Source organism: Elgaria multicarinata, chromosome 14, assembly GCF_023053635.1.
Source record: "Elgaria multicarinata webbii isolate HBS135686 ecotype San Diego chromosome 14, rElgMul1.1.pri, whole genome shotgun sequence".
NCBI classification, from domain to species: Eukaryota; Metazoa; Chordata; class Lepidosauria; order Squamata; family Anguidae; genus Elgaria; species Elgaria multicarinata.
In genome coordinates, this window is record NC_086184.1 from 17,871,303 (window position 1) to 17,893,284 (window position 21,982).

The 21,982-nt window shown below is 47.4% G+C and overlaps 1 protein-coding gene across 2 annotated transcripts; it reads left to right on the forward strand.

Annotated features, from left to right (window-relative positions):
• Positions 1-494: 494 nt before the first annotated feature.
• On the forward strand, positions 495-19,989 carry TPPP3 (tubulin polymerization promoting protein family member 3). 2 transcript variants are annotated; one of them, XM_063141011.1, is made up of 4 exons: positions 495-545; positions 10,853-11,046; positions 17,488-17,641; positions 18,665-19,989. In XM_063141011.1, the coding sequence occupies exons 2-4, from the start codon at positions 10,859-10,861 to the stop codon at positions 18,851-18,853; spliced, it is 531 nt and encodes a 176-aa protein (XP_062997081.1). In that variant the 5' UTR covers positions 495-545; positions 10,853-10,858; the 3' UTR covers positions 18,854-19,989. The 2 variants fall into 2 exon arrangements, with proteins under 2 accessions (XP_062997081.1, XP_062997080.1); XM_063141010.1 differs by lacking the exon at positions 495-545 and adding an exon at positions 1,418-1,527.
• Positions 19,990-21,982: the final 1,993 nt, after the last annotated feature.

Consider the following 21,982-nt stretch of genomic DNA (forward strand, 5'->3'; position numbering starts at 1 on the left):
TAACTGATTCCATTGTCGTACTGCTCTAATAATTGGTAGTATAGCAAGTTGGGGCTACAGAGAGACACTCTAGGCAGGGCAACGGAGTCTAATAGTTTCTTTTTAGACCTGAAACCCACCACGCATTCGTGCCCCCCCATCTCATACAGGTGATGGGGTTGATTCTGATCATTATTCAGTAAAGGGCAAGTTGATACCAAGGGTTCACCTCTGAGCATGTGCCAACTGCTTTTCTTCTTCCACGCTCCCTGCGTACAAAAAGAAAAGCGTTCTGCACATGTTCAGAGGTTGCTATTCCCTGTACTATAAACTGCTGAAAGATGATTTAAGAGGCGGAGAGTTTGGGGCTGGGAGGTATGTGAGCATTGGGGGTGGGTGGGGGAGCGGGTAGAAAAAGAGTGAAAGAAGTAGTTCTTGTCAGAGGACCTGCGGGAGGTCGCAAATCCGGACGTCTTTGTCATCTCCGGTTCAAAAGAAGACGAAAGGACAGGCGGAGGAGGAGGACAGCCACGCCCAGTCGCAGCAGACAACACCGGGAAAGGAAGGTGAGCATCTTTTCTTCCTGGCATATTGAAAACGAAAGGAAAAACTCCAGGGATCCACCACCACCAGTGTTGTTTATAAAACCTGGTGGTGAATATATGATTCCTAAGCATGTAAATGGATGCAGGGAAGCTTGGGGGGGGGGGGCGGGGGGAGAGATTATACACACAGATGATGATGTTGTTGATGATGATATTTTTTCTCACTCGCGGTGGCGTTTCATGACTTCGCTGTCTTTTACTGCTTCAGGAATTGACTGACTATTGCGCCTGTTTGTATGACTGCTTTCTGCATGTTGGCGCGGATCTATTATTATTATTATTATTATTATTATTATTATTATTATTATTATTATTATTATTATTATTATACACATTATTTTTTATTATACAGCACAGATTGCAAAATGGGTCCCGGAGCTCAGACCAAACGATGGCGTAGCTTTGGAGGGGGGGGGGAATAGGGAATGCATATATATATATGCTGAGAGAGGGCTCCCCCTCCCTTTCTCCTTCCCCCCCGCCCTGCAAGAAGGGAAAGGCAGGTCCAGGAGCGAACCCCACCCGACGCCTTGCTGGTTCTCCCCGCAACCTGCGACGCCGCCATCCATCTCCTCCACGCGAATGTTCCGGAGCCAGCAATAGGTCTCCGGCGTCACCGCGGCCGGCCCTCGCCCTAATGGCCCGTTTGGCTTCGGGCCCGAGATTTTGCAGCGCGGCCTGGGTGCGCGCGCGTGTGGATGCGTCGTCCAGCCCCGCGGGAGGGAGGGAGGGAGGCGCCTGGGCGCTCCCTCTGCCCCCCGCCCCCCCGGGCTCCAGTCCCCGCCCGCTCTTCCCTCCCTCCCTCTCCTCTCCCCCCGCTGTGTCCCGGAGGTCTCCATGGAGACCAGAATCAACAGCCTCGCCCCGACGGCCGCAGCGCGCACCGAGAGCCAGCGGGGGTTGCGAGGAGGCGCAGCGTGGTGGTTGGAGCGAGGCGAGCAGGGTAAGGCCCGCGCGGTGCGGGGTAGCAGGACTGGGAGCCGGGGTAAGGTAAGGCAGGGTGACGGGGCCGGTGGGGTCCAACTCTGCAGGCTTGCAGCCGGAGGCTTGCAGGAGCGCCGTCTCTCCATCCCCACGCTCGCAGCAGCAGCAGCAAAATAAATAAATAAATAAATAAAATCCCTTTCCTGCAACCACTAGGCGTGCTTGCCCATCCCGCCCCGTCTGTTCCACCGACGCTCTTCTTGGATGTCGGCTCGTTCGTGATTAAAGGTGGCGATCTACGGGTACTGCTGGGAAGCGCATGCTGCTGCATTCCTGTCCTGCTTGTGGGTTTCTCGTGGGCAGCTGGTGGCCCCCCTGTGTCAGCCAGAATGCTGGCGGAGATGGACCCTTGGTCTGATCCAGCGTGGCCCTTCTTATGTTCTTAAATCCCAGTGAAGTCGTCGGGGCTTACTTCCGAGTAAACCTGGTGCGGAGGATTGAGGTTGTCGAGGCGTAATAGTTACCGTTGGGGCGCTGGGAGGATCTCCCCTACTTCTTGTTATTTATTGTTGTAGTGTGCAGAAAATGAGGACATCGTTTTGCTCCAGTCTAACTAATTCGGAATAACTCCTCCTCCCCCCTCCTTTTTCATGCTCACAGTTAACGAACACCGATGAGAATCTCTAGTTCCCTATAAGTATGTTCGAAAGGCTGGTATATATCTCACACACACTCCTATGCATGCTTAGAAAGAAAGAAAAAAATCCAGCAACTCCTGGGATTCTCCATTTGGTATAGAACTACAGCTTTAGAGGGGTTTTCTGTTTATTTGCTTTGCTTTGCTTTGCACTTGATGCCTGAAATTACTTTTTGCATTGCCTGTAAACATTTGAAAATGTCTGCAGTGACTCTAGAACCCTGTGGGTTGACTTCACCTGGACTTTTTCTATTTCCCCACTTCTTTTCTTCGAAACCTTCCCACCCTATCAACCAATGCATTTAGTACATTTACAATGTGCAATCTCTTAGGGCACGATCCTGTGCGTGTTTAGGCGGGGGGGGGGGAGTCCTACAATTCCCAGGATGCCTTGGGAATGCTGGGAGTTGTAGGACTTTTTTTGCTATCTAAATATGCCTAGGATTGTGCCTTTAACCTTTGAAGCATCACTAATTGGTGTTAGGGACTCTTCAACGCGCGCTTGCTTATGAACACTAGAAGCGCCTTGTAGGATCAGACTAGAGACACACTTTAGCCCATCCATCTACATGAGAATTGCAGCAAACCAACAGCTGTTTGATGGATGGCCCATTGGGAACTGGCCAGTGGTCCAGGGATGGTTCAAAGCTTGCCTTCAGCCATTCCTGGACTAGAATGCCTATTCAATTTAAAACCTTCCTAAGATTCACAAGGCATGCATGCAGGAAGTCAGAGGTCTGAGCCCTAGCATCTCCAGTTTAAAGGATCACATCCTAGTTGATGTGCAAGAAGAACCCCTGAGACCCGCTGGCAATCAGAGTAGACCAGCCAGGCAGAAGGTGGATTGGGATTTACTGGTGGATTTCTGGGTAATTTGCAGTGGTTCAGCCAGGATTTCTGACTCTGCATGGTGCGACAATAGCGAAAAACAAAAAGCCTTTCCCCTCTCTTAAATTTAGGCTGCCAAACCCAAGAAGGCTTGTGGGGAAGCAGGAGTAGATTTGGGTGTGAAAGGATGCATGTATGAGCCAAAGATCTGGTCCTGAAAACGAATTCCTGGGCTGAGAGCACCTTGGTCCTCAATTCCATTCGTTCGTGGTCCTTAGTAGCACTATTTTGCACCTGGCTTCGCTTGGTGGACTGCAAGTTCTAGTGAAAAATAAAATGGATCTCATGAGCCGGTCAGAGAGCTTTGGCTATTGGACGGTGTAGAAATGAAACAAATAAATAAATCAGCTTAAAGGCATCCCTGGAACAGACAATGCAGCTCTATATGAACAAGCAGTCTTTGATATAAGGCAACTTCCGGAAGTCCTAAAAGTGGCTCTCTTTTTGGTTTGTTTGTTTTGTTCTGCATTGCCGGTATTCATAAGCATACCCCAACAGCGCAAGAGAAAGTATAAAAAGATGCGTTCAGTGCCATGCGTGAAAACGCCCTTCTCCCTTCTTGTGTGTGTCTGAATTATACACGCTGTCAGGAATTAGGTCAGCAAGACGCTCTCCTCTGAGCGTCACTGACATTGTTCTGGCCTGGTGATATTCTTTCTCCCACGTTGGCTTCTCACAACTGAGCTCAGCTTGGAGAAAAGGCAGAGCTGAATGGTAAATATTAGGACTACCACTTGATTGAAGATTAGTTGCACGCCCGTGAACGCTTACTACGGGGAAAGCCCCGTTGAAATCACTGCGCTTTACTTCCGAGTTCCTGTGCATACAGTGGCAGCGTAAATCCGCGTACATTGGCATGTGGGAAAAACCAATCCCTGTAAAGAGAAAAAGCACGCTGCGTTCATGTCTTGCAGCCAACCTAATTGCAGAAACGGCAATGAAAGAATCTCTTTTCTTTTAAGATATAGCTTTTGACATCTGCAGGTTTTTTTAATAAGTACTTTTAGTAAACAAACATACAGATTAAAAATAATACACTGTGTCGTTAATTAGGGGCACCTTTTTATCATATCAGGGTATTTTTAAATCGATCAGTTAGGGGCGTAATCCAATACATGTTTGGACAGAAATAAGTCCTACAACTCCCAGCATGCCCTAGCCAGCAGGACTTGTTTCTGTCTAAACATGCGTAGGGTTGCGCCTCTAATTGATCAATTTAAAAACATCCTGATATGATAAAAAGGTGCTCCTAGCTGGCTAGGTCATGCTGGGAGCTGTAGGATGTATTTCTGTCTAGACATGCATAAGACTGTGGCCTAGATTACGAATTAATCATAGCGACATATAATAATGTTAGAGTTGGAAGGGATTTTAAAGACCATCTAGCCAAACCCTCCTATTCAAAGCTGGATCTGCATGCACAATGCAAATACAGTTGGCCTCTGCTGGTAGACTGCTCCATTGTCAGACAGCTCTTACCATAAGGAAGTTACTTCTAAATGTTCAACCAAAATCTGTTCTGCAATTTCCACCCATTGGTTATAGTATCCCACTTTGGAGCAGCAGGGAACGTGTCTGCTCTGTCTTCAGTGTGATAGCTTTTCAGATATTTGAAGATCGCTGTTCTCCACACCACACTCTAATTTGTCAATTTCCTTCTTAAAACTGACTAAATATTATCTAAGCATACACCTTATTTCAAGGTTTTTTTGGGGGGATATTCCATTATTCTAAGAGATTGCAGAACCATAGGCCATATAGGGCAGAAATAAGGAATACCTTAGGCTCAGAGCTGAAAAATGGCACGATTTCATGAAATGTGTCTAGTAGTAGTATTTCTTCGGCTGGAGTGGTTGTGTTGATGGTCTGGATTGCCAAAGAAAATCCTTCCACCCTGCCTGCTTCGACTGCGTTTGTCACAGGGTTGGGAGGGGGGGAAGCTGCTGCAAGCCTTAAATTGTTAAAAGTTAACAAACCCCAGAGTCCCATCAAAGGCTCAAAAGGGCCATCAGGAACTGGGATTGGCTAGAAACACAAAGCATTGTTCCAAGCGGATGTGCAAACCGTGCTTTATGCTCGGTTTTGGTGTGGCATCTGAATTGAACCAGGGTGTCACGTTGCCAGCACAGGTTGTGCGTCTGTATTTGTTTATGTATCCAGGAGTTTTGGAGAGACACCCCCAGCCAACCGTGAGCCATAACTAGGCTGGTTAGGCAACCCAGTGAAAGGTTCACTACATACCTTGAGCGATGCTTGAGCCAATAACTTGGGGCAACTGGTCAAAGACAGAATAGAAGAAATGTTTTAAATAAAGATGAGGATTAAGTGCTGCAGCTCCTCTACCTGGCTACTCCATAGTTTACATGTCAGTCATGTTTGCTGTGACTACAGTGGGTTCGCCCACAGTAAACATGTCAAATTTGATGGGCAGGTGAGTGTCCCTGAAATGCAAAAGAAAAACCCACAACTATGGGGTAAAAGGGTGCTCTCAGACGGCAAGCTTCAGATAAAGCGTGTGTCCCTAAATTAGCATTCCCCCAACTGAGTGCCCTCCAGATGCTTTGGGCTGTTTGTTTGCATTTTAGGGGAGGTTCAATGACCTTTTTAAAAAATAAAATAAAAAATTGTACCTTCTTTGTGTCCATCATTTGTGTTTGCTGTCAAAAGCACCTCTTTGGAAAGGTGACATCCAGGTTTTGTGCATGAATTCTTTTATTTAGTATTTATTCATGGTATTTCTATGCTGCAGGGTACACAAAATGGTTAAAAATACAACCTCAGCCTTATAAATATGTGTGCAGGCACAACATCCTTGAGAAGTGGGGGAGAGGAGATGGAGTGTAGAGATGGGCTTAGAGTCACCTTCCTCAGCTTGGTGCCCTCCAGATGGGTTGGACTGCAAGTCCCATCATTCCAAGCCAACATGGCCCTGCTGGTTGGGATGACAGGAGCTGCAGTCCAGCATATCTGGAGGGTACCAGACTGGGGAAGGTTGTGTTGTTGGACTGGGTCTGGGGAGACCCAGGTTCGAATCTCCACGCAGCTGTTCTTGGGCCAGTCGGTATCCATTTGCTTAGCCTATCCCACAGGGCTGTTGTGAGAATAAAATGAAACCCTTCTATGTTGTTCTGAGGCCTTTGAATGAACACTGGGACGCAAATGTGTGGCAAAGTATACTTTTTAATTTCTAGAAAAGATGTTGTTGGCTGTACTGCATGTATCACTTGGGCCATACTCGGGGGTAAAGCACATGTTTGTACTAAATTGAAAAGTCAGCATCTGAATGCACCCATAGGACTATTTATATACATGTCATGACTTAATGTGAGCCAATATGACTAGGAACTAGTTTCAGTGCCAAGCCTGAACCTTAGAACATATGAAGTAATAGGGCAGTGCCTCTGTGCATGCACAGAGTGCTCTTCTGCCACTAGAGAATAACCTTAGCTCACCTCCACATATGGAATTATGGAAGAGGCTTTTGAATAATGAGGGCCGCAGATCTTGGGCAAGCTTATGCCACTGCGCTTCTGTTGCTTGAAATTAATTACTGGTGCACACACACACACACGCGTGTGTTTGTCTGCACAGGTAATTCTGTGTCAAGGCTCATGGCTCTACAAAAGAACGAGTCTTTTTGTACGTTCATGTCCAGCGGCTTGAGTATTCCCTATCTCGGCCCCTCTGTTTACAGTTGTGCATTCATGCACCTGTGGCATATATTTCCGTGCATATAGGTGTGTGTGCACAGAATGTGCGCACTGGCGCAATTCCGTGGCTGCATGCATGGCTTTGAGCCTTCTCCTGAGCTGTGATCCCTGAACTCTCCTTGCTCATTTTCAGGAAAGTTTTGAGCAGGGAGGAAAGTTCGTACACATGTGTGTGGTGTGTGTCTGTCTGTTTGTGTGGAGTTAAGTACACACGCTAATTCACACCATCTTCCCCACGGCAACAGCGTCCAAGTAGCACAGCCCGCCCATAGCAACTGTCGCCAGGCAACACAAACTGTGGCCGCCCCAGCAGCCAAGCCCACACGCCTGTTTTTGTTTAATGTCAGGCTGTAACTATGGTCTTAGACCTGGCAACCCGTCCAGGCTGGCTGGTGACCGAACAGGTTGCCCCGGGCATGGGTGGATCCTGGCTGAGAGCCAAAGGAAAGGGGTAACTAAGGGCAAACGTCCATGAGACATGGAGAGCTTTTCTTGAGGGAAGGATTGGACGACCAAAGGCCCTGCTAAAATCTTGCAGGGAATTGGCTTCAGATAGGAAACATCTCCAGGCACACACAGGCACACCAACTGGTGTCGGCATTTATCCAGAGTGAAGCAGGGCTTTGTAAGAATGTGTGACGTTTGTCCACCTAACACTGATGAATGTTGGAGAAACCAACGCTGATGCACCTCATGAGTTGACCAGCCTTCTGGAACTTTCCATGGAAGATACAGTCCCTTGTATTAAGGGACTGTACCTCCCACCTTATTTTAACTCCACCCTTTCTTCAAGAAGCTGAAGGCAGTGTATGAGGTTCACCCCCACCACAACAATCCTGAGAGGTAGATTTTCCAGCCACCCCAAAACACAACAGTCCTGTGAGGTAGGCTAGGTTGAGAGATAGTGACTGGCCCAAAGTCACCCACAGTGAGTTTCATGGTTGAGGGAGACTTGACCTTGGATCTTCCTGGCCCTAAAACGACCCTCTAACTGCCACATCACACTGGCTTCTAAATCCTCCCCCATTCCCTGAAAGCCAAGTTAGGTTTGATGGAGCTTGAGCTGTTTGTTTAAATCCGGGTCTGTCTCTTTTATCTATCAAGTGAAGCAAGGTGTGTGTGTCCAGTTTTTAGAACAAGCTTGTAAATGTTACTCATCTAGCTTAGCATCTAGCATCTCCATGGTATCTAGGAATGTTTGTTGGCTCCCTTGTATTTGTGTTGTGGCCTCTGAACAGAGTAGGATCCGTGATCTTTCTCACAGGCGTGACGCTTGTTAGCCTAACACAAAGGGATCTAGAGAAAGAGAGGATTCCAGGAAAGAGTGTTAAGATAACCCACCTATTCATAGGCATGTCCATGCAGAGAAGATAAACAGCGTTCTCCACTCTGGGGAACTGGGCTGAGAGGGGTTAGATCTATATGACTGTGTGGATTCTTCTTCTTCTTCTTCTTCTTCTTCTTCTTCTTCTTCTTCTTCTTCTTCTTCTTCTTCTTCTTCTTCTTCTTCTTCTTCTTCTTCTTCTCCTCCTCCTCCTCCTCCTCCTCCTCCTCCTCCTCCTCCTCCTTCTTCTTCTTCTTCTTCTTCTCCACCTCCTCTTCCTCCTCCTTTCATACCCACCAACTCTATGATTCTCTAAGATCCAGGCACCAACTTTGTATTATTTTCAGTGCCTCCTGAAAAAGTCATTGTTCCTTAATGACCAGCCACGGTTCATGGTTCACTTTTCATTTTGCTTCTTTTAAAAATCTATTTTAAGCTGTGTTATTTTGTTTTTATTTTATCTTGTACACCACTCCAAAATTTTGAATGGGGAGCGGCATATAAATATTATAAATAAAATAAATAAATAAAGACCTACATCTTGCTGACCCCCAACGGAGGCTGGTGCAAAGGTCTTTCCCATCTCCACACACCTGGGGCTTTTGTACACCGTGGCTGATAGATGTAGCACCAGTTGCCACCTGGATCTTTCATAGTTACACAGAGAGTCTCCACATCAGTGCCAGAACACGTGCCTGGAGGCTGTTAATATGTCAGAGAGCCTGAAAGTGACATGAAACTGGTTCTGAACCTGGGGTAATGTTTGTGGCAGATCCATTCCTTGATCCATTCAGAATGCCATGGATGGAACAAAGGCTAGACCCAGGCTGGACTAGTCTTGATGGGACTACCACTCCCATCATCCCAGATCATGCTGGCTGGGGCTGATGGGAGTCCAAAACAGTTGGAGGGCGTCAGGATGGGGAAGGCGGAGTTCATTCAACTCAGGACAATACTGTACACCAATAATAATAATAATAATAATAATAATAATAATAATAATAATAATAGCCTGGAAGGAAGAATAGGAGCCTGCTTGTGGCTTATAAAAGGAAGAAATCAGAGTATCAGACTCTGCATTTGTTCAGTTTAGTTTGCATGCAGTTCCCGGTCCCTCTGAACTCAACAGAACCCTCTCACTAGTTCCAGCTATTTAAGACTATCTATTTAAGGAAAGATTCACCTTAAGACTCTGATCGGTAATCACGTTCAGTAGTAGAGTCTAGTTGTCTGACTTCTATGCTGACCTTTGGATTTAAACAAACAGAGGGTTGAGTGACTCACGGTATCACCCTGTGCATGTTTAGACAGAAAAAAGTCCTACAATTCACATCATTGCCCAGCCAGCATGGGATTTGTAGGACCTTTTTCTGTCTATAATTATGCATAGGCTTGTGCCCCTTTTCTCCATGGGATGTAAAAGATCCACATAGCAAGTAGCACTGCATTGAGGGAGTGGGAGAAAAAGGTAACAACCACATGGGCTTTAGAAAGTGTGTATTCCAAGACAGAAGGCAAATCTGGCCTTCCTGGGTCTCAACTTTGCCCCAGATGGCTACGTCCCCTTTCTTTCCCCCTTCCCATCTTTCATGCAGTTTCCCCCCATTCTAAACTGTTGAAACACCTCTCCTAAGAGCTTCTCTACATGAGTGATTTATTGCACACTCATGATTGGCCAGTCAAGGAAGTTTACGGGTCATTTACATGACGCTGTCAACCTCCAGGACATCTCCCATGCCTTCCCCATGTAATCTTGCTTTTAAAAAGAGCAGAGATCATCACTATTTAAAATTATTGTGGGATATAATGCAGCCTCTAGATGGCACTGTTTCATTGAACTTTATGGAACACCCCCACCCCCAATGTAGAGATGCTCTAAGGCAGAGCTTTCCAAACTTATCATGTTGGTGACACACTTTTTAGACATGCATCATTTCGCGACACAGTAATTCAGTTTTACTAGCGAACTGAAGGTTAAACTAACCCCTTATAAGAGATACGGACACATACACAAATTGTAATAACGAAATGTACGGGGACACAACATATCTCATGAAAACCTTTCATTTATATTTTTTAAAATATATGATTTGCAAGATCATAACATACATTTCCAAGACTTTTCAAATTGAACCAATTTTGTCGAGCTGTGATCAAGCGGCGGTTGAGACGGTGTTCTATCAAAAAACTGGACCCATGGAATTTCTTGAATGTGTCGCTTCACCGGAAGTGACGTGGAATCAGCCGTTTCGACCCGATTATGCATACTGCGCATGCGCAGTACCTGTATTATTCCCTCGACCGTGGTGTGCATACACGGATATGACGGAAGGGGAATATACGAGTGCACCATACTAATTGGCACCTTTGCTGCGTAAAAATGCATGCAAGTTGGTCTTGCTTATTTCACATAGACTCAGAGGTTTCTCGTTACGTTTGCGTGACACACCTACACACTGCAGCTGACACACTGACGTGTCGCGACACACAGTTTGGAAAGCTCTGCTCTAAGGCTTAGTTAATGGCAGAAAGAGCATTAAGCTACAATACACTAGTATTTTAGGCCCCAGACCCTTTAGCCCTGCCCACCACAGGAAGGACTGCCCGCATTTCCAAGAGCTTCTCCGAAGGGGGATTCGCCCCGGGCGGAAAGAGTTCTGCACCCACACAAGGGCACCTGTAATGCCTGTGGCCCGGATCTGAGCAGACGCCCCTGTGTTTACAGAGCATCATGGCCGAGAGCACAGATGTGGCGTCGTTGGAGGAGAGCTTCCGGAAGTTCGCCATCTACGGAGATACCAAAGCTACAGGGCAAGAAATGAATGGGAAGAACTGGTCCAAGCTTTGCAAGGACTGCAAAGTCATTGATGGCAAAGGGGTCACCAGCACAGACGTCGACATTGTCTTCAGCAAGGTGAAGTAAGTGCCTCTTCCCGTCCCATTTCCAACTCCTCTTGCTTTGTGCCAACATTTCATTTATGAAAAGGGGAAGCTTTAGGAGGAACCCAAGTCCCTGGATAAGTCTGGACCACAGCCCTGATGCTTCCCATTTTGAGCTTGGGTACAAAAGAAATACCCACCCTTAAAATAGCCAAAGGTGGGCATAAGAGCACCAGGACATAAAAAGAGCCAGATCAGACCTCTTTAGGCTAGCACTATGTTTTGTGGTAGTAATTTCCATAGTTTAAACTATGCGCTGTGTGAAGAAGTCCTTCCTTTTATCTGTCCTGAATCTCCCACCAGTCAGCTTCATGGGATGACCCCCATTGGATTCTAGTATGATGGGAGAGGGAGAAAAATGTCTCCCTTTCCGCATTCTCCACACCGTGCCTAATTTTGTACACGGCTGTCGTGTCTCCCTTTAGCCTCCTTTTCCCCCCAAGCTAAAGAGCTCTGAAAGTTGCAACCTTTCCTCGTAGACGTTGCTCCGGCCCCTTGATTATCTGGGGCACGCTTTTCTCCACCTTTTCCAACTCAGCAATGCCCTTTTGAGGTGCTGCGACCAGAACATTACACAATAGTCCAAATGTGGTGACATCCTAGGTTACATAAAGTCATTACGATATTAACGGTTTTATTTTCAGTTCCTTTCCTAAGGATCCCCAGCATGGAATTTGCCTTAAAAAAAAAAAGCAGCCTGGGTTGACATTTCCATAGAGCTCTGTACCAAAACATTCCTGGTCTGTTACCACCAGCTGAGACCCCATCAGTGTATTTGTGAAGTTAGTTACATTGTGCATTACTTTGCACTTGCTTGCACTGAACCCGTGCTGCCATTTTAATGCCACATTCCCTCGGTTCTTTGCAATCTCCTTTCTGTTTGGACCATCTCAAATAATTTGGTGTTGTCCACAAACCAGGCCACCTCACCCAACGTGGCCACCACAATTTCCAGACTATTGAAGAATTAAAACGTGTTAACTGGCAAATAGTGCATTCAAATTATTTGGTTCTGCCACAATATACATAGACATCGAAAGTGGGAAATGCCCAAAGGCTGATTGCTCAGTGGAGCAGCGCCATAGAGTGCCTGAGAACTGACTCAGGCACTTCCTTGGTATGGCAACCTTGCATGCAAAAGAGCCCAGATTCAATTGCCAGCATCTCCCAGGGAGGGCCAGGTGAGACCCCTCACTGAAACCCTTGAATCCCGCTGGGCTAGTTTTATTTATTTTATTTCATTTTGTTTCATTTCTATACTGCCGAATAGTCAAAGCTCTCTGGGCGGTTCACAAAAATTAAAACTACAGGTTCGCATGTAATGGCAGCAGATCACAGGTTAATTCATGGTTTGTTGTTGGATTGTTTAGCCCCTAAGTAACACATTGGTTTGGGTTTGCATGTCATGCTCACAACCTCCGATCAGGCTGATAGGAGGTAGTTTACAGAAACTGCAATCGGCTTGCAATCGGCATGCATCCCTTTGAATTGTGGGTTGAATAACCCACAGGTTGCTGCGGTGACATGCAAACCGGGACAATATAGACAATACTAGGCTTGGTATAAACCAGTTTCCTACATGGTTGAAATTTAAAGGTATATGCATATCCCCATTCACCATGAATGGTGACTTGCCATTTAAAGCTAGAGACCTTTAGATCCCATATGCCTTAGGTGTAGTGAGTCAGTGGCTGAGTTCACACAACACACTAACCCCCACACTCAGTGGCTGAGTGTAGGTTGTTGTTGAACCATGGGTTGTTTGTTATTGTGTGTTGTCGTGTTGTCTGAACCAGGACATTTTCCACAGGGGAACTTGTGAACTGTGCAGTGTGGCTTATTTTTCTCAAACAAGCCACTATTTGAACCCATGGTTTGTTGTTGGGTTGTTTAGGTGGTTAAGAAGACACACTGCAGAAAACGACTTGGGTTCAGACACAACACAAACCCACGGTTCAACAATAACCCACTTTTAAGCACTTAGTGTGGGTTAGCGTGTTGTGGGGACCCAGCCAATATGGTGTGCAGTGATGTGGGATGGATTCCCCTGCTCCATTTTTAGAAATGCGTTGTTTTTTATAAAATTAATTAGTAATGTTGTGAGTGACTTCAATACAAATTGGAAAACTGGAATGGTTTCTATAACAGTTAGCTCTAAAGTCAAACTTGTGATTAACTTTTAAAAGGTGGAAATCTTGAGACACAGATTCCTTCATGCTGGAACAAATATGTTAAAAGTTTTCAGTGCCTTTATTTCCCTCCTTAAAATCTAAATAACGTTGTAAGGGAAGGGTATGCTATTAAGTTATCAAGTCTTAAAATATTTACAAGTATTTCACTTGATAAAAAAAACTGCCAAGTAAAGTTTTGAATTTGTTTTGAATATAACATTTTACTGTAAATCACACTAAGCGCACTTCATTTCACTAAGCACACTTCCCCCAATCAAACACTTAATCCCCCCCCTAGAAAACCCACATCAAAGGTGAGATAGAAACTCTGCACATATTCAGAATACACTTTGTCTTTTGCCCAGATGCAGGCACACTGGAAAACAATCCATCCCACAGAAATGAGGCTTATGTTTCTGCACCAAATACCAGTTTCAAAATAAGCACACGCACACACACACACACACACACACACACACACACACACACACACACACAGTTCCCTTGGCTCCATGCCAGTTTTAATTTGGCACAGCTGTGTATCACATCTGTGTTTCTGGGGAGTTGGAGCATGTTGCTCAATGGTGCCGTCCCGGTTTGATTCAGCAATATTGGCAGGAACACTTTTGTTTGTCCTTTCTATCTGCTCAATGTCAGCTGCTATTTGGTGCTGGCAGAAAACATGGCTAGACCGATTACTTGCTAGCGCAATTCTCTTGTAAGGAAAAGCACTTTGGTTGCAGCAGCAACAGCAGCAGCTAGAAGTTAATTTGTGTAAAAGGGAGAAACTGAGGTTTAAATCTTCCCAGGGATCAGGCCCTCTAAAATCCAAGCCCAAATCCCAGATATTTAGCCAGGGGTTTAGGAAATGCACTTGGTGTTTGCTCATGGGCCAGTGGTATAATGGTGCATTTTAAACTGCAGGAGCGAAAAAATCCAGTCACACTCCCAGCAATATATATATATATATATATATATATATATATATATGTATTCTCTGTAGCAGCACTCACTAGGGTGACCATATGAAAAGGAGGACAGGGCTCCTGTATCTTTAACAGTTGCCTAGAAAAGGAAAGTTCAGAAGGTGTCATTTGTATATATGGAGAACCTGGTGAAATTCCCTCTTCATCACAACAGTTAAAGCTGCAGGAACTCTACTAGAGTGACCAGATTTAAAAGAGGGCAGGGCACCTGCAGCTTTAACTGTTGTATCGGAGAGGAAATTCCACCAGGTTCTCCATATATACAAATGACACCTGCAGAAATTCCCCTTCCAATACAACTGTTAAAGATGCAAGAGCCAAGTCCTCCTTTTCATATGGTCACCATAGCACTCCCCCTCTGGAATTCCTTCCCTTGTGCGGTTCAGGAGGCAGAACATGTAACATCCTTTAAACACGGCATCACATGTTTAAAGGCCTTCTTTAATCAGGCCTTCTTTAAATACCTCCTGAAAACATATCTTTTCAGACAAGCTTTCCCTGGACTATAACTTATTCCGTTTTTTTATGATCTTTTTAAAAAATTTAAAAGTTTTAAATCTTGTTGTATGTTATGGTTTTAATTGTAAACTTCCCAGATATCCTCGGCTATTGGGCACTAATGTTATATATTATTTGTACTCAAAGGAACTAGCACTCTCATTATAAAAACTCCGTCATAAAACACAGCTGTCCAAAACAAACCAGTAATAAAATCTCGCAATGAAGTTTACAGGGCCTGACTGCAGTCAGGTGCACAATTACCTGGAAGTAAGTTCCACTGAACTCAGTGGTGATCACTTCTTTGACTGCATAGAATCATAGAATAGCAGAGTTGGAAAGGGGCCTACAAGGCCATCGAGTCCAACCCTCTGCTCAATGCAGGAATCCACCCTAAAGCATCCCTGACAGATGCTTGTCCAGCTGCCTCTTGAAGGCCTCTAGTGTGGGAGAGCCCACAACCTCCCTAGGTAACTGACCCCATTGTTGTACTGCTCTAACAGTCAGGAAGTTTTTCCTGATGTCCAGCTGGAATCTGGCTTCCTTTAACTTGAGCCCGTTATTCCGTGTCCTGCACTCTGGGAGGATCGAGAAGAGATCCTGGCCCTCCTCTGTGTGACAACCTTTTAAGTATTTGAAGAGTGCTATCATGTCTCCCCTCAATCTTCTCTTCTCCAGGCTAAACATGCCCAGTTCTTTCAGTCTCTCTTCATAGGGCTTTGTTTCCAGACCCCTGATCATCCTGGTTGCCCTCCTCTGAACTCGCTCCAGCTTGTCTGCGTCCTTCTTGAATTGTGGAGCCCAGAACTGGATGCAATACTCTAGATGAGGCCTAACCAGGGCCGAATAGAGAGGAACCAGTACCTCACGTGATTTGGAAGCTATACTTCTATTAATGCAGCCCAAAATAGCATTGGCCTTTCTTGCAGCCATATCACAGTGTTGGCTCATATTCAGCTTGCAGTCTACAACAATTCCAAGATCCTTCTCTTTTGTAGTATTGCTGAGCCAAGTATCCCCCATCTTGTAACTGTGCCTTTGGTTTCTATTTCCTAAATGTAGAACTTGGCATTTATCCCTATTAAATTTCATCCTGTTATTTTCAGCCCAGCACTCCAGCCTATCAAGATCACTTTGAAGTTTGTTTCTGTCTTCCAGGGTATTAGCTATCCCACCCAATTTTGTGTCATCTGCAAATTTTATCAGCGTTCCCTGCACCTCCTCGTCCAAATCATTAATAAAAATGTTGAAAAGCACTGGGCCCAGGACTGAGCCCTGCGGTACCCCACTCGTTGCCTCTCCCCAGTTTGAGAAGGTTCCATTTAGAAGGTTCCCAGTTTGAGCAGGTTCCATAGGTACCACTTGTAAAAAACAACAACACACATTGAGACTTAGCAAAAAATATCTTCAGCCAGCTGAAATGCAACCTTTCACTTTTAGTTAAAAATGCAAACAACCTTGCAAAGAAGTGTTAGCATTCGGACTGCGAGCCCCATGGAAGACAAGGAAAGGAACGTTCAGCTTCTGATTATTTCCCCCATTGTCTGATTATATATATGCTGATTTGTCACCAACAACTGTGAAGCCTCATTATCAGCTCATTCGCTTGCCAGAGCAAAGAGGGTCCATGAATTACATTAGGGTTCTGGCAGACAATGTATTCACTCGTGCTCTGAAAAAAGTCCCAGAGCTGCACCCCTGGGTTTCCCCTCCACTACCCTGATGTCAGTGGGCCGGTTCGCATGTCACACTAAGCCACCCTGGGGAACAAGCTACGATGGGTTGGTTGCTCACTGAATAACCCACGGAACTTCTGACAGACGAGCAGGTGTGCGGTGACTTGGCACGGCCTCTTTTCCCCTCAGGCTTGCAGTGTCTTTTGCATGGCAGCCTGTCTTGTCTCTTCATCCCTATAGCACAGCCTTCCTCAACCTGGGGCGCTCCAGATGTGTTGGACTAAAGTCCAACACATCTGGAGTCCAACACATCTGGAGCGCCAACACATGCAGTCCAACACATCTGGAGCGCCCCAGGTTGAAGAAGGCTGCAGTATAGCAGGAAACGTTCCCAGGAAAAAGGATTGATCTCCTTTTTCAGAGCTCTTCCTTTGTTTGCCACCTTAAAAATATTTTTTTAGGTGCCTCAAGAATAATCAAGTGGGTTCATAATTTTATTATTTTTTAAAAATATTTTATTAAATACATTGAACTCAAAAATCAAGAATAAAAATAAAACATAAAACTATACACATCAATACTTATTCTATATCTCTCCCCGTTCCCTCCCCACACTTGGTTGATTACAGAGTTTCCTTCTTACATCTTTCATTTCATTTTTTTTTAATCCCGGGTGTTTTTTAAAGTTTCCATTCCATTTATTGATTATCTGGTTTCTCTGAGCCCCACAGATTTCTTCTTCTTGTTATTGGTTTCCCCACAATGCTTTGCAAGAAGGCAGATTCTCCTGTCTCGCCTTGTCACTTTCCTTGTACGTTACAGTTTGTCAAAGGAAGTTCCAAAATGGAGTAGGTCATGTTCTACGAAACTGACAAGGCGAGACTTTGCATAGGCTAATACGCACACGCTTCCAAAGGATCGGGAAGAAAATAATACGTCAAATATCTGAAAGGGTTGCCATGCAGAAGATGAGCAGAAGTGTTCTGTGTTGCTTCAGAGGGCTGAGGGGTGAACGTAGACGTCGCCCGGCCTGTAGGGAGCTGTGTCTTGTGAGGTGGCTCTGAACCCCTTGTGCCCACTCCGTTCCAGAGGAAAGACGGCCAGAGTCATAAACTACGCAGAGTTCAAGACGGCCTTGGAGGAGCTGGCCCCAAAGAGGTTTAAGGACAAAGGCAAGGAGGAAGCGTTTGAATCCATCTGCCAGCTGGTGGCAGGCAAAGAACCCACCAACGTGGGCGTCACTGTGAGTAGCTTCTGGCACTGCTGGAGGGAGGGAGGGAGGGTCTGTGGGGAAAGAAAGAACGCCCTTGGGAGGGGCATAGGAATCAGTCCTCCGGTGGGAGTGGGGGTGGGTGGGAAACAAGAGTGTCGGAACCAGGGCAAGTGTGGTTGGGAAGCCGAGAAGGATGTGATCCCCAAGGAGAGTCACAGCATTGATGGGTGATGCTGCAAGGGCTAGACTGGGTTTGGATCTTTTCATAGTGGTGGTCCTGGGTTCAAATCTAAGCTCACCGAGGGAGATTCTGCAAGCGGCACCTGCATTGCTTTCTAAATTTCCTGCGTGTGATGCCACGCTGATTTGTGCAATACACATTTTGCATAGGTCTGCAGGGAATAGGAATAGCAACACACACACATACACACACTTCCTTCACTTCTCATGTATGTGCAACTGTGCTTGCTTCTTTAGAATCTCTGTCTGCCTGTCTTCTTCCCAATTTGTATATGTATTAGATTTATATCCCACCTTTCTCTCCAGGAGCCCGTGGTGAGATACATAATCCTGCTTCTCTCCATTTTATCCTCCCAACAACCCTGTGAGGTAGATTAGGTTAGCAACCTAATTCTGGATAGCTGTTACTAGTTGGTGGATAGGCAGTACTCATCTGGCCCCATCAGTGGCTTGATTCAGTCTGGCACAGCCTCTATTAGATGCGATGGGGCCGTAGTTCAGTGGTGCAGCACCTGCTTTGCCTGGAGAAGGTCTCAGGTTCGATCCCTGGCATCTCCAGGTAGGGCGAGGAAAGAAACCGACCTGAAACCCTGAAGAGCTGCTGCTGCCAGCCCGTGTCGACAGTACTGGGCTGGACTCCGTCTAAGGCAGCTTCCTCAGTTGCTATGGCTGCAGTCCAGCCCATCTGGAGGCCCCAGGCTAGGGAAGGCTGTCACAGGTAGCAAAGGGTGACAGCCTTCCAAGGTGGTGGGGCGGGTGCCGTGTTGAACAAAGGCTGCTTCTGACCCCCTGCCTCGGTTTTGTAATTGGCAGAAAGCCAAGTCCGTGGGTGCTGTGGAGAGGCTCACCGACACGACCAAGTACACGGGCTCTCACAAGGAGCGCTTCGACGAGAGCGGGAAGGGCAAAGGCAAGAGCGGGCGCGAGAACATCGTGGACACCAGCGGCTACGTGTCGGCCTACAAGCACGCGGGCACGTACGACGCCAAAGTGAAGAAATAGGAGCAGCTGCCCCCTCCCTCCCTCCCTCCCCCCACCCACCCCGTGCCCGTCTGGAGGAGGGGCCGCCCTAATGACACGCCTCCCGCATGGGGGTTCGGCTTTCGTCAGGCCTACTCCCCCAGCCTTGGAGTTGGAGCTGGAAGGGGTGCCTGCCCCCAGGCGGCTGCCGTCCGACCAGGCCCTGTGTTGGTTTCCCAATGTTACACAAGCCCAGTTGCACGTCTGTGACGCTCTCCTACGAAACCTACCAAGGGTCTCTACGCCAGGGGTGGGCGGAAGGTAGATCCCCAGATGTTGGGAACTTCAGTTCCCAGAAGCCTCTGCCAGCGTGGTCGATGGCCAGGACTGCTGGGAGTTGGAAGTCCTGAAGAAGAATGATCTGGAGACCTGCTTTTTGCCCACCCCTGCTCTATACCTCAGATGTCTTCGTTCCCTGAACGTCACTCTGGACCACCCTTTCCCACAGCTGCCCTCTGCTTCTGTAGCTTCACACACACACACACACACACACACTGCCTCCCACCCACCCTGCTCTGCTCACTAGTGCTAATAACGGGAGTATTCTGTACCACGGGGAAAGCTTTGTTTGTTTTGAACGTCTGCCTGTCATGCTGCTGTTAAAGGCACCGAGCTTCTGTCAGGGGAACAAGATGGCGACCCTGACCCACCGTTCCCAGGCTTCCGAGAGTATCGCGTAGCCAGCAGAGGCTGGCGGCTCCGATGTCGGTGGGGCTGTGAATCCGCTCTGGGTTTCAGCCAGAATTCGGAAGGAGCTATCCAAGGTGCAGAACCCCTTTTGCGGATCGGGTTCAGTACCTTTGGTAGATCCTTTAGAGTTCTGGCTGAAACCCGGAGCGGATTCACAGCCCCACCCACATCGTAGCCGCCAGCCTCTATTGCTCATAGCCCTCATTCACTCGCCACTTGCAGCTGTGGTGGGCTTCCCTGGCTGGGAGCACTCCGGATGTGTTGGACTACAGCCTCCACGTGGGCTACACTGTCTAGGGATAATGGGAATTGTAGCCCAACACATTTTGAGGGCTCTAGGTTGGATACGGCTGCCCTATGCCACCATCTCACTGCTTCTGTGCTGTACAAGAAAAGCAGTATATTAAATAAAGTGCTACTTCTAATCATTTTGCAAGGACTGTACCTTTTAAGCACCGTACCTCTAACTGCACGCGCACCTTCTTCAGCTCTCAAGGAGACCCAAACCTTCTCGGTTGGGCTTAGGACAGGGCCAGTCCTATCGTTAGGGTGAGGCAGTCGCAGCAGCAAGGTGTCCGAGGAGAGAGCCGTGGGCCTTGCAGCCTACCCGGTGGCCCTTTGTCTAGCCTGCTGCCTTCAGGATGTTGCCTCATCCTTAGTGTTGGCGACCGATTTGTCTGCCTCTCCCGACAGATTCTGTACATGGAATGGGAGCGGGCGCCCACTTTTCCTTCGCCTCAGACAGCAGGGCCTTGGGTTGGCCTTGGATAAAGAGGCTTTTGACTCTGAGCTCCTTGATATAAAATGGAACCTACGGGATTCCCGCTATACTGGAATGCAATTCTGTACGTAGCACTGAGATGTAACCCGCCTACAATAAACTCTTTCTGTTTTCCATGTTCTGCAGCCAACCTGAGGAACCACATCCTTGGGGTTGCATCTCAGCTGCTGTAGGCCCAGAAATATATCTGAGTGCATCATCATCATCATCATCATCATATCCCGCCTTTTTTCCTCTAAGGAACCCAAGGCGGCATACATACTCCTCCTCATCCTCTCCATTTTATCCTCACAACAACAACCCTGTGAGGTGGGTTGGTCTGAGAGCCACCCAGTGGGTTTCCATGGCCGAGTGGGGACCCGGATCTCCCGACTCCCAGTCCGACACTTTAGCCACTACGCCACACTGTCTCTCTGCATCACACTGGCTCCTCCTCTTTCCATGAAGGCCCAAATCCCCCAGCCTCCCTGCTAGAACCAAGGGTAGGGCATCTCCTGGGCCCATCTTCAGTGGCCCTCTATGACTGTTGGGTAAATGGGGGGAAGCTGCATGTGGGTCAGGCATGCTGCCACTGTGGAGAAGGGCTGCAGAGAAGTGGCAGGCGGCGTGCTTTGCATGAAGACACTCCCTGGTTCAAACCCTCCAGTTTTCCCAGTCCCCCTATAGAGCCGTTGTTGGTTTGCACAAACCAGCCTTCCAGAACCTGGCGCCCTCTCGCTGGGTTAGATTACAACTTCAGTCATCCCCAGCTGACAGCCTGGCATGATGGGACTTGGAGTTGCAGTCCAATCCATCTGGAGAGCACTAGGTTGGGGAAAGCTGGTGCAAACAATGCTGGGCTAAATGAACCAAGACTCGGTCTATAAGGGCAGGTCTCCACAGCTCTGCCATGCAGGGCTTCCAGATGCAGGTCCAGCGGCTGTCCTTTAGCCTGGCGCTGCTCGCACCTTGGGAAATGCCAGCCGACAACCCCCGTCTGGGTAGAGTTCTGCGTCTCCTTCAGGGAGAGTATTGCTGGCATCTCCTCTCCTGGTGTCCAGCTATTTCTGTGGGCTTGAAGAGAAGCACCAGCTGAGGGAGGGTGCTGTTTTACAGCCAGCGCGGAATTTCCCTGCCTGCGACGGGGATGGCTTTGGGCCGGGCCTCTCGGAGTCTGTGTGGGCCAATACCTCAGCTGCGGATTTTTATGGCCTTGCTGTTATTTTCTCCCTCACATCTGCCTCTGTTATCCGTTTTCCTGGCACAGGTTACACCCTCACCACATCCAAATGCACACGCACACGTGGTTCTCTCTCTCTCTGCAGATAGCATCACCATCCATCCCAGCTGACCCGGCTACTCACCTGCTCCCCGTTTTCAACCGGCCCGAGCCTCCGTCCTTTCCCAGCGTGGATCTCCTTCCCTTCTAGCTGGTGCTTGCTCCCCGGAAGGATGCATTGCCACAAGGCTTGGAAGAAACAGAGGCCTATTAACAAAATAGGCAACTGCCAAGCTGAATGTAGCTTCCAGGCTACTGGTGGCATCTCTCAGGGCAGCCTTGCATTTCAGCAAGCAGCCTTTTTGCTCTTTGTGCAGCAATGATAAATGCCAAGTTCTACATTTAGGGAATAGAAACCAAAGGCACAGTTACAAGATGGGGG

What these genes read in the sequence shown, in the direction of transcription:
- TPPP3 (XM_063141011.1), top strand. Translation starts at nt 10,859, where the DNA reads ATGGCCGAGAGCACAGATGTGGCGTCGTTGGAGGAGAGCTTCCGGAAG. An exon ending in ATTGTCTTCAGCAAGGTGAA is followed by an intron (nt 11,047 to 17,487) that starts GTAAGTGCCTCT and finishes ACTCCGTTCCAG; the next exon opens with AGGAAAGACGGCCAGAGTCA. An exon ending in CCACCAACGTGGGCGTCACT is followed by an intron (nt 17,642 to 18,664) that starts GTGAGTAGCTTC and finishes TGTAATTGGCAG; the next exon opens with AAAGCCAAGTCCGTGGGTGC.